Consider the following 12,050-nt stretch of genomic DNA (forward strand, 5'->3'; position numbering starts at 1 on the left):
CCACACACTGTGGCACTAGTCACCTCAAGCACGAGGGACACGAGGGTACTTGCTGTACCTCAAACACACAGTTTTGAGAACTGAACAAATTCCGGGAATGAAGAGCAGAGTGCTCTCTTTTTCTTCTTCCCCCAAAAAAAAAATCTGTGCCTGCTGTACCTGCTGTACCTGCGCAGGGTACCTGCTGTACCCTGTACCTGCGAGGGCACAAATCCCAAAAAAAATCCGACATGTACCTCCTGTCGCAACGTCCGTACGGTACGGCTGCCTGTACGGCATTGGCTGCTGCTGTCACAAGACCGTACAGCCGGTACGGCTGGCTGTACGGGTCGCTCCGGTACGGCTGCCCGTGTGCAGCCTGGGTGCGCGCCGGTGCTGCGCACTGGCTGCGCCCGCCTGGTAGCGGGTAGCAGCTAGCTGCTGCTGTTGCGGCTGCTCGCGCGCGACCTGCGCGCGGCTGCTGCACCCGCTCGCACGCGCTGCCGCCCTGCTCGCGCGACCTGCTCCTGCCGCCGCTGCTCGCTGCTGCGCGCCCGAGGCACGAGGGGAGAGGGGGGGGTAGACCTGAGTGGAGAGGGAGAGGAAGAGGCTCTGATACCAGTTGTGAGGGAAAGAGAGGGGGAGTGGAACGATGAAGACAGAGAGAGAGAGAGGGGGAGACACAAGAAGTGTGGGTGTGTATTGTGTTGAGCCACACCACAAACTCATAGGTTTTATTAGGATTAGGTTTTCACCCTATGACTGTCTTAAGACAGTCATAGGTGTCATAACTTTAAAAGGGTGGCCATGTGCCTTTACCCCAACATGGGATGCATGGTTTGACTATTATGTTGACTAGTATCTACCATGGCCTAGACCTCATGCTCAAGGGTGGTTCAAGCTATAAACCTGTTGGCTGGGAGGTGAGGTTCACAACCTGAACCTTTGGAGGCTTAATTATCATGATCGTGTCTTCCTCACTATGGTGGTTGAAAGATCAATGGGTTCTTACTCAAGGTGGGCACCCCAGTATAGACCTGATAGCATCAATCAGTGAAATACAGCACATGAGACTACAATAAAACCCTAGCATAAATGCCATACTGCTATAGTTTGCAGCCACCTCTGGCTGCACTTTGTATTCTTTCCGTGTGTTATATTTTGGAGAGCCAGGACCTTGAAATTTTCAGTATCTTGTGTTTCAGTCTTTAGGGACTTCTACATGATTACGTAGGTAGCATATGTGCTCTCGTCTTATCTGAAAATTATCCCTGTTGTATTGAGCACATTAAATAGATCTCTTCATCTCTAATTTCACAAAACTTCTCGCTCTAATCATTCCTCTTTGACTATAATGATATCATGTTCATGTTAATCTCTCCTCGGAGTATACAAAAATTAGTTCATTTTCTCCTCCCTGCAGACACAGAATCGTACAACTTCTCTAACATGATCTGTGTATGCAAAAATGTGTATTCATATTTACAACACATACAACATACAAATATACATACCACCACTACCAAACTAACAAAGTCCAAGGAGGCATTATGGATTGACAAATACCACAGGAGAGAAAACAACCAATAATTTCAGAGTCAAGTATGCCAAGTATGCCACACCTTTGGGCGCAGATACTCGTGCACTTTAAACGTTGCCACAGGTGCAGATTCCATGTTTATATCCCAAAGCTGCAATATAGCACAAAATCATATTTTAAAATACCAAATCTTGCAAGTCTATGACACCATCATAAGCTTGCAAGTTCGAAGTTGTTAAGTAAAAAATTCAATACAAAGCTGCCCTTTACAGCTGCGCAATCTCTTGCTAAGAAAGATAGTTCAATGTGTTACCCCTCCTCCTCCCTTGCTCTAGATTGGTAAGGAAACTTATCCCTCCAGCTAGCTAGAATCAACCCATTATATGCCCAGTATATAACATAGATCATTTCAGCGAAAACCTTGAAATGACAACACACTGCTCGACAATCAAAACAGAATCAGTATCCATTTTAGTCCAGAAGAAAGACCTAACTGTCACAGGTCTCTGCTAAAACAGCACAAAGCTGTAGCCTCCTCTACATCCAACTTTAAGGGCCTTTTGGTTAATTCTTGTTTGCAATTTCACCCTCTGTGTCTTTTTCCAAACAAGAAGGATGTCCGTTTGCCCTATGCGACACAGTATGCACATGCACAGGCCATACACGAGTATACATGCGCCAATGCACACACTCTAATCATTAAAGAGTTAGCATTGTAGAGGGAGTAAAATGCGACCTTGAGGGTCATGTAGTCCCTGCAAAGGATGTAGCGACCACCTCTAGCAAACTTAAGATCGGAAATAGAAGCAATAATCTCCGTAAAGAAGGACCTTGAGCCAGGTGCTTCCTGTTCTTCAAAACTGCAGAAGTCAATGTAACAACCAACATGTCAACCCTAATCGCTCGACGATACTCTACATAAAAGGCCATCAGTTTGAATCAAAGCTTTCCACAATCGAATAAAAACAAGCAGGATCCTTACAGCTTTGCATGCCTATCACACAAAGCAGACTGCCGCATGTCTACAAGACGTACAGTGCCTTTAGAGCTACTGTAAGCTAGAGTATTGCAATGTGTAGGATGAAACTCCGCTGATGTAATCACCTCTGCATCAGAGCAATCAAATAAAGCAAGGCAACATATGAATACAGACTAGAGATCAAAGGAGTGATACAATGGTCACATCAGCAGTAACCCAAGTGACAATTTCAACTTTGCACACAAGTTAACATTTTAAATAAGGCAATTTAGACCTTCATTTGCAAAAGACAATTTGGGACTATCACAGCTTTAGTAAATTAGCATATGTACACAGCTCAGTGTGCAACTTGCAGGCTACAATAGAGCCCCTCCGAGAGTGAAAACCTAGGCAACAATATCGACAATGAGATTGGAAGCATTTACTTTTTGTTCACTTCCCAAAAAATTTATAGAAAACAAAATCTTTTGTGCACAATGAGATATACCGTCATAAGACTAGAATATATTAACATTAAAATTTTTTATAGAACAAGCAAACAAACAAAGGAAAGCAGGGAGTTTGTAAGCGACTTTAGACAAACTTTCAGCGGTTTTCCAATCCTGAGGGAAGATGTCTGACAGATAATCACTGGTTCAAGACATTAGTAACAGTAAAATCCATATCAGGGAAGGGAAAGTTTCCCAAAGCCATAGCCCACCAAAACGAAGTTCACCTTCTAAATGAGGCCAGCCCAGCTGTTACAGATCTGATAAGGGAAAAACTTGCCCCACTTGTGAAGGGGGAATGAGTCACCCTGTAGGGCTATAAAAGGAGGACTCTGTATTCCTTGCACTCTGTCTCCCTTTTTTCATGGAGCTGACCTCCTACCCTCCTGCCTTGGAGTCCCCTTGGATTGAGCTTCCTTCAATGCTCTTCCTTGGAGCTTCTGCTGTCCTTGCAACCACCACTTGGAGCTTCCCCCTCTTTCATCCTCTCTTGGAGCAGGAACCACTCTCGGCAGCAACTCTCAACTCAGTATGAAGCCCAACGTCTGCTCAGTTAGCAGCTGACTCGGCTTTGTTGCAGACCAACATCTGCTCACCTTGCAGCCCATCGTTTGTGCTGAGTTTGTAGGCCAATATCTGCTCAGTGTCCAGCCATACATGCGCTTGGCCGTACTTGTGCTCAGTTTGCAGCTGTGTTGGTGTTCAGTTAGCAGCCATACATGTCCTCAGTTTCCAGCCAGTCTCTGCTCTGTTTTGCAGCTGGCCTAAGAATATCTTCTGAGTTTTTCAATCAGTCCTATGTGAGAGAGCCAGTCTTTCTCATGTGTACAATTTTTGCTCAGCTAAATCGTCGGACATTGCATTAGAAGAATGGTATGAGTAGTATATGAGAGCTGTCCTAGCCATCACAATATGTTGGATGGTGGAGTCCACATGTCGCAATGTTAGATGTGTCAATCTTGCCATGCGGCTGTCCCATGCTACGTGTCGTATAGCACTCATGTTTGTGTGTCAATATGCCACATGTCATTTCAAGGAATTTTTAGCCTTAAAAGGCTATGAGAGCTGACAGTAATTTTTGAATTATAAGCACAATTCAATTTGACTGGCCTTTAGCATATTCATTGACTTAAGGTCTACAAGGTCAAGGACTTTGTTGCTAATTCTATTTTTAACATGTTTCAGCTAATTTTACTACATATGTTTCTCATCTATCTACTGCTCCTCCACAATCCAAGAAAACATTCTTGAGGCTTAGACTATTTTTTCCACCGCTACCTGTGGGCTTCGCTCACAAGTGAGGGAAGAGTAGGCTGCACATTAGTTCAGCATGGGCCCATCTTCACCATCCTCTTTTGGAACTTGCTCCTTCCGTCGCCCTCTGGGCATTTATTTCAGGAATGTAATGGTTTGAGTCTTGCTCTTTCTACCGTGCTTTGAGCATTTGTTTCAAGAATGCTATGGTTTGTGGCCATTGATTTCCACCACTACCTGTGGCCTTCGCTCACAAGTGAGGGCCGAGTAGGCTGCACACAAAGTTCAGCATGGTTCATCTTCACCATCCTCTTTTGGATCCTACTCCTTCCGTCGCCCTCTGGGCATTTATGGTTGATACTTTGACTTGCGGGGATAACAGACACAATTGCCGACCGTACTTCCACTAGGTCTTCCATCAGTGAGGTTTAGAGTTTGACCCCATCACCTCCTTCGAGAAGTTAGACATGGGTCGAGAAGAGTGGAAGGTTATGATTGCTCTTCCTTGTCCATGCTTTGTCCTCTTGTTATGATTGCTCCTCCTTGTCCACAATATGTCCTTTGTCCTCTTGTTATGTTGCGCTTCCTTGTCCATTCTCTGTCCTCTTGTTATGATTGCTCTTCCTTGTCCACAATATATCCTCTGACCTCTTGTTAGTACACATCATGGATCTGCTGCAAATCTCAATGTTTTGAGCTTCCCTCCTCCTCAAAAGTGGATTGCATGTCCTAGGGTATCACCCTTACCGCGGTCTGGTATCATGAAGGCATATTGTGCTCTTGGAAGTACCACCTTTGGGGAGTTATAGTGGGATTTGACAGCTGTGCACCCTAAGATATCCTTTCTCAACTAGTGAAAGTAGAAGACAAGGGCAATGTCTTATTAGTCCACCGAATATTTTCCATAAACAAATCTTTACCAGAGCTGTCTCACAGCTAACATTCCTTGTGAATTTCCTAGACATCACTCAGAGTCAAAAATTAGAGCCAATTTAATGGGGCATCTTTGGGTACAGTATGGTACACAATCTGCTTTAGCTGAAGGACCTCCTCCAGCTCATCCACTTCCGGTGGATCCTCTATTACTGGCTTTGTAGACTCCGATCCCTAATATTTCTTTAGAAGACTCACATGAAAGGCATTGTGAATCCTCCAATGCTCTGGCAGTGCCAATTTATATGCAACCTCATTAGTCTCATCTGTAACCCTGAAAGGGCCATAATACCTAGGAGATTACTTTGCATACACTTTTTCTTTGCCCTTAAGCTTGCAGAGCCTAGCTTATTCGAACTTCAAAAGCACCCAATCTCCTCGCTTGAGATCTAACTATATCCTAAGCTTATCTGCAGCTCTTATGCTTTTCTTGAGACCTTTCTATTGCTTTTCTATTGCTATCCAAACCTGGCTGAAATCTGTCTGGAGGTCTCTGACAAACTAATCAGTTGCAAAAATCTCATCTTTGGTCCTCAGGATAAGTGGCATAATCACCTTCCCATAGATGACCTCAAAGGGGGCTTTCCCTGTGGAGCTGTGAACTGTATTATTACGAGCTGTACTTTGCACGAGCAAAGATGCATGACCAGCCTCAACCACTCCCTATCTAAAGGTGGATCTTCCCTCAGCTAGCCAATAGAATGAACGATTCTTAAATTACTAATCAATTCACCTTGCATACTTGGATTGGCTTTTGAAATTTTGGCGTCTTAACCCATGGCTCTGAGACCTTTCATCTCTTCCTTTCATTCCATTAATCTTCCATCTCCCCAAAGTTGAACTTCCATCTCCTCCATTCCATTGACCTTCGGTCTCCTTCTTCCCCCTAAAGCTGCCTCTTGTCTTTCCACCTCCTTCCCTCTCCAAGCCTCCATCCAAGACCTTCTTGAAGAAAGTAATATGCAAGTATGCATCCCAAAGCTTCTGGTTATAGGCCTATACTGTGTCTCTTGCACATCCATATGCAAACTGTCCCAGGCAACAAGGACATGGTCTCTGAACTGCTTAGGCATCAGCTGTTTGTAGACGGCTTTCTTAAAGCCATCCCACTTCTTTGGAGCAGTACCAGTTGTGGTTTGTGCGCTCCACCATGCACTAGCTATCACTATCAGGTGTAAACTAACCATGCGCAGCTAGGAGGACTTTGAAAAAATCCCCATGCCAAAAGTCAAATCAAACTGCCTAATGAACTGCATGGCTTTTTCCGTTTGACCATACTGGCCATTAAAAGTAGCAAACCTGACAGACTTCCCACCTTCTTGGAACTCCTTGTTCTTTGCTTTCTTAAATGACTTCTTCTTCTTCTTGTGCTTAGGCTTCGATGACCTAGAAGGAGAAGACAATGATGAGGATGAAGAAGTAGAGCTAGAAGAAGAAGAAGAAGAACTTGAAGAGCTATGATTATGTCTGGCCTTCTCCTTCCTGGAATGAGAACTCCCTTCTTGACTACCTCCTTTTTCTCTTCTTGCTGTCCTCATAACAAGGCTACTTATTCTTCCTAGATGTATCATCCAAAGGTAGAACAAAAACTGTATTCAAGGATCTCTTTTTGGCTATCACCTTCTGGGTTGCTCCAAAAGAAGCTCTCTGCTGCTCTTCTGTCCAGCTCGTTTTTCATCAGCTGCCACCTTCTAGAGGTGTTCTGGAGCTAGGTGACTGATTTCTGGAGCACTGCAAGGCTGAGCGACACCTCCTACAGCAAAAATGCTTCTTCTGAAGCAAACTTCAAGCTGCCGCAGATCAGCTTCAACCTGTTTTTTGTTGGTGTCAGCTGTTTTCCACTGGCCGCCTGTTGTTTGGAGCTCACTGGACCAGGCCGCCTCTGATTTGACCAAAGCTGGCTGCTGGTTTACTGATTTCGAGGTAGTTTTGAGCTGTGCGATTGGTTGTTCGATTGTTTTCAACCTACACAGCTGGGCGACCAGTTTCTAGTCAGTTTGGAGCTGGTTTGGAGCTGTTTTAGACCAGTTTTCACATGCGGCAGCTGAGTGACATCAAGGCAACCTGATTTTTGTGGATTTTGCTGGTTTTTAATCAGTTAGCACTCTAACTTTGTTCTGGAGCGTTTATCTTGCAGCTCATATGGGTGCCCTTCTTTTTTATGCATGTGCGTCCAACCCTATCATGTATACACCCTTTTCTGTGCATTTTTCGATGTGCCATGTCCTATAGGCAAGTGCCTTGCTCGAGTTGCCAAGTTTTGTCTGAGGGGGTGATAATGCCTTGGTTTTGGCAAAATTCATTCAAGTTTAGGACAGTTTTCGAGGTGCATTTACCACCCTACTGTTTGAGCCACCAGGCATTGGCTTGTTTGGTGCAGATTTGATTCACCATTGGTACTGTTCAAACAGTCCACTTTGTTCAAAACTGATATATTCAGGCTGCACTTACCTAGCCAAGTATTGGCTTGTGGAACAGTGTTCTACTGTTGCTGCAGTTGTCAACCAGTTGTAAATATTCCAACATGTGGCCATTTATTTGATCATAATTAAAGAGTCTTTCATTTATTGAATAATGTTCAAAAAGTTATCTTTTATTGGTCAAAGTATTGACTTCGGTCAAAGATACTTAACCTTGGTTAAGTATACTTAACCATGGCTAGGAAGACTTGGTTTATGCCAAGAGGGTTAACTGCGGTTTACCAAAGAACCTCTGACTACAGTCAGAAAGTGTTGACTTCGGTCAACAAGACTTGGTTTCGGCCAAAGCAGGTAGACTCCAGTCAACCTAGGAGAGTTCAAGCATTAATTAAGGCGCCTTGACCCTCGATCAAAGTCTTTAATTACGGCTAGAAGGGTTGGCTACGGTCAACTGCAGAATTAGTTGTTTTAGCATTGACCATTAATGGGTGCCATGGTTCTGCCCTTTAGCTAATGGTTGTAGGTACTAAGAGGGATTGAAGGCCCATGCAATATGGAGCCTAGTAAGTGACTAGGAGTTGTTCGCGTGACCTAGTGCTACAAAGATCCCAGAATTTGCCCTTTGAGGCATGTAATTAGACTTAGTCTAGGATTTGGACAAGTGGCATGTTGCCAAGAAAGAATGAGCTTGTGAGCTCTTTGTAAAATTGACTCACGTATGGATTTTGTAAGCAGCTAGTACGTTGAACTCTTGTACTCTGAAAATTTCATTTGATAATAAAATTCTTCGGGGGGTCCAGCCCGACTGTTGTAGTAAAGTGTAGGTGACGACGGACACGTGAGGATTGCGACGCCAATTCGTGGAGGCAAATTGATTTTGATGCAGAGTTGACGTGGTGCTGACTTTGCGACCAGGTTGCAGAGCTAACGTGGCACACATGTGGCGGTTGTGTGCTGACGTGGTGCCTAGGTGATGTGGCAGCCTGTGATCTGGCAACACACAGTATAGCGCTGATGTGGCAGTGGAATTGACATGTGCTAAACTAATGTCAAATCTTAAACACCACCACTCGGTGGTCCACAAATGACATTAGTGAATACGCTTAATTCAACATTAACCTCAAAAAAATAACATGCATGGATAGGAACAAGTTGCAAATGTAGCAAGGTGCACTTTATAAAATCCTATAAATTGTACAAGTATGACAAAAATTATCATAATCAGCCTAAGAGTACTGCAGTAGATTTCCCATTTGTGCTATTAATTGTTATATAGCCCTCAGCTTAGGATTTGCAGAAATATCTTTCAGAAAAACCAAAGGCTCTGATCAGCACAAAAGCAGAAATGAAATTTGAGGTGGGGATGTTTCTGTCTACCATTCTCCAAATTTTGCTGGATGGAACTCAGTTTCTTCCTCGAGAAGGCAATGTACCTTGCACAATGAACCTTAGCTTCCTTCTTAAGGAGGAGCATTATTTCTTCTATGCACACACTACCCCTCATAAGGCAATACAAGCAACGGGAGATTAGTTTATGGAAAATGATAACTGAAGAGAGTGATACTCTGTTAGAGGAGTTAAAGGCATTCTGCCTGAAGAGGACCTCTCGATGTTCATACATTCTAAGAAACAATACCTAGACACCGTTTCCGTATAAAAGAATGAGGAAAGAAGTAATAAATCAACAGAGTATGATACTCTAAAAAGAAGGAAAAGGCATATCTTTTTATATTCATATATGCTGAGAAACAATATCTAGACAACATTTCAATGACCATCTGCATGATTAAAATAATAAATCAACAAAGAGGACAGAATATGCAACCTGTGCAAATGCAAGTAAGTTGACGATGACAAACAAGTGCAAGTCTACTGTCAAAAATTTACCCCAAAAATGAAGCACAATATCCACACACACACACACACTAATGCGCGGGTAAGTGGGTATGTAGCTGTTTTTCTTCGGGGGGGAAAGGGGTACATACGTGTGAGTGCATGCATGCGTGAGTGTGCATGTGCGTGCGTGCGTGTATGGTTGTGTGTGCGTGTATGTGTGCATGCGTGCATTCTGAGAAACAAAATCTCAACATCAAATTCAGAATAATTGTGAAGAATATGTCGATCTTACAAGACCAAAAGTTTACTTGCATCCCCAAAAGAAGCATTTAGAACCAAAGAGAATGAAATACCAGTTAAGTCCTCCATGTTTGCAGGCTTGATATCCACTATATTGAAACTTTGATCGCTAACCTCCAAGTTCCAAAGGTTTATTCTCAAATCATCGGCTGAGATGTATGTTTCACCATCACTGCAAAAGCTCACAGAGTGTCCAAGGTCACCACATGAGCAAAGAGCCAACAAAATACAAATGAAGGTGCAACATTATAGTCTACTTGTGTTCACCATACTATACCAGGGTCCCCCCCATTTCCAAAACAAGGTATACTAGTTTTACCGGTCCAAAAGTTGGTGCTTTTGCATGCATGGGCTTAACATCTACTAGGATCGAAAGAACCAAGCTCATCTTTGAGTGTTATCAATGGTAGGACCGTCGAACTAGCTTCAAAGAATATACTGAGACTAGATTTGAAGATGGAAATAATTTATCCACTCTTTTGCCAAGGAAGAGGTGTTGGACGTTGGGTCATCTCATCTCTCTCTCTCTCTCTCTCTCTCTCTCTCTCTCTCTCTCTCTCTCTCTCTCTCACGGCACTTTACGAGAGAGTTTCAAACAAAGTCCGGGCAGGATCCAGGTGGACAGACGAGATCATGAGCACTACCAGGGTCAAACAAGGGTGTCCTTTATCGCCTACCTTGTTTGGCCTCTACATTAACGAGCTTGAAACAGTGATGCAAACAATGGGGGCTAGGTTGCTCTCTTGCGGGCACGTTGATCCGGATATTGCTCTATGCAGATGACGTGGCTCTCTTGTCTTCCTCAACAGAGGGGCTCTAGAGACACCTTGACGCACTACAATCCTTTTGTGAGTCTCATGATTTGAAGGTCAACCTAGGTAAAACCAAGGTCATGATCTTCAATACATCTCGAGCCATCATGCGCCAAGAGCAATTCACATTTGATGGGTCACTTGTTGAGATAGTTTCATCATACACTTATATTGGGGTTATCTTTTCCAGACCCATCTTCACTGTGGAACCCGCGATGCAAGCACACTTGAGCAGAGGGTATGCTTCATTGGCCAAACTAGAGAGGCAATGCTTCTGCTCGCACTTTCAAGATCCACGTACCAAGGGGTTGCTTTTGGACTCCTTGGCTCACCTAGCGGGGATGTACTGCCCATGTTGGGGGTCAGACTTGTCGGATACAGAGTGTTTACGAGGATTCAATTTTCTCTCGGCAATCTAGTGAGGTCTTTCAAGGTGGTTGGATTTGACATTTCAATCCTCATACCTCACTTTTGAGGTTAGGACTGCAAAATACTTCTTCCTTCTATCATCCTCACTCTTCTCAGGTAACTCTAAGAAAGTTTCCGAAACCTAGCTGCAAATTCAGAGTTACTCTTGTTATCAAATTGCATTAACCTTTCCCAGCGCAAGGTCAATTCTTCTTCATGCCTCGGAGGCATGAAAGTGGCCTTAAGCTGCTCTATAGATTTGGACCATTGAAGAATAGGCTCTTCTCCCATTTGTGATAAGGACCACCACATCAAAGCATCCTTCTGTAGATGCAGTGTAGCAAGAGAAAGTTTCTCGTGATCGATCTTATCTTAATGGGCAAAATATAGCTCAAAATGACGAATCCAATTGAGGATGTTATCCGCCTCTCTTGCTCCTTCATACTTTGAGAATTCTATTCTCTCTCAGGATTTGAATTTAGCTCTCTTTAAGGGGATACTTAAATCTTCATCCCCAAAATTCAGCACTCTATTAGTCCCAAATTTTGACATAATGGACTGTTCAATCGCTAAGAAACCAACTTATCAATGGGAGACTCCTCTCTCCCTCTCGCCCTTGGATTATAATCCATGTGTATGGGATTTTGAGTTAAAGGAGAAAATTCAGTGCCTTGCTCTTGGATGGACTCGTTTCTTCCTTCATTTCTAAAGGAAAACTCCCTATCAAGAGATTCTTGAAGGAGATGAAGGTAATTCTATGCGTAGGTTATCATACTCAATATGTGTGTAACTCTCATCTAAATTATTCTCTTCACGAGGAGGTGATGGTGTTCTCTCCCTATCTCCAAATGGACAAGTTCATTATTAAATATCCCTTCTCCTTCCATTCTTTCCTTTTGGTAATACAAGAGAGAAAATGACTTGCTGTAATTTCAGAAAAGGGGTTTATTTCACAGCAAAAGTCAAGTGTTGTAGAGTTGGAGGTACTTATCCGACTCATGCTTCACTTGTGTCGAAAAACCACTTCAAATGACCTCTTCTTCCTTCTCTTTTAGCTTTTCTTCCTTGCTTTTATGCTGTAAACTGGTACACTCTGTTTGG

General features: G+C 43.4%; 1 protein-coding gene across 8 annotated transcripts in view; it reads right to left on the reverse strand.

Moving 5' to 3' along the window:
* LOC147895082 (serine/threonine protein phosphatase 2A 55 kDa regulatory subunit B beta isoform-like) overlaps positions 1–12,050 on the reverse strand; it is a 64,537-nt gene that overhangs the window by 11,138 nt on the left and 41,349 nt on the right. For all 8 annotated transcript variants that reach the window (XM_087383854.1, XM_087383849.1, XM_087383851.1 and 5 more), the window contains 4 exons: positions 9,783–9,901; positions 2,502–2,625; positions 2,256–2,379; positions 1,602–1,670 (listed from right to left, as the gene is read on the reverse strand). In XM_087383854.1, the coding sequence (XP_087239980.1) occupies positions 1,602–1,670; positions 2,256–2,379; positions 2,502–2,625; positions 9,783–9,901 (436 nt within the window). The remainder of the gene's footprint in view (positions 1–1,601; positions 1,671–2,255; positions 2,380–2,501; positions 2,626–9,782; positions 9,902–12,050) is intronic.

The sequence above is a fragment of the Dipteris shenzhenensis genome, chromosome 13 (genome assembly GCF_047967505.1).
Source record: "Dipteris shenzhenensis isolate YYH24624 ecotype China chromosome 13, Dip_SZ_1.0, whole genome shotgun sequence".
Lineage (NCBI taxonomy): Eukaryota > Viridiplantae > Streptophyta > Polypodiopsida > Gleicheniales > Dipteridaceae > Dipteris > Dipteris shenzhenensis.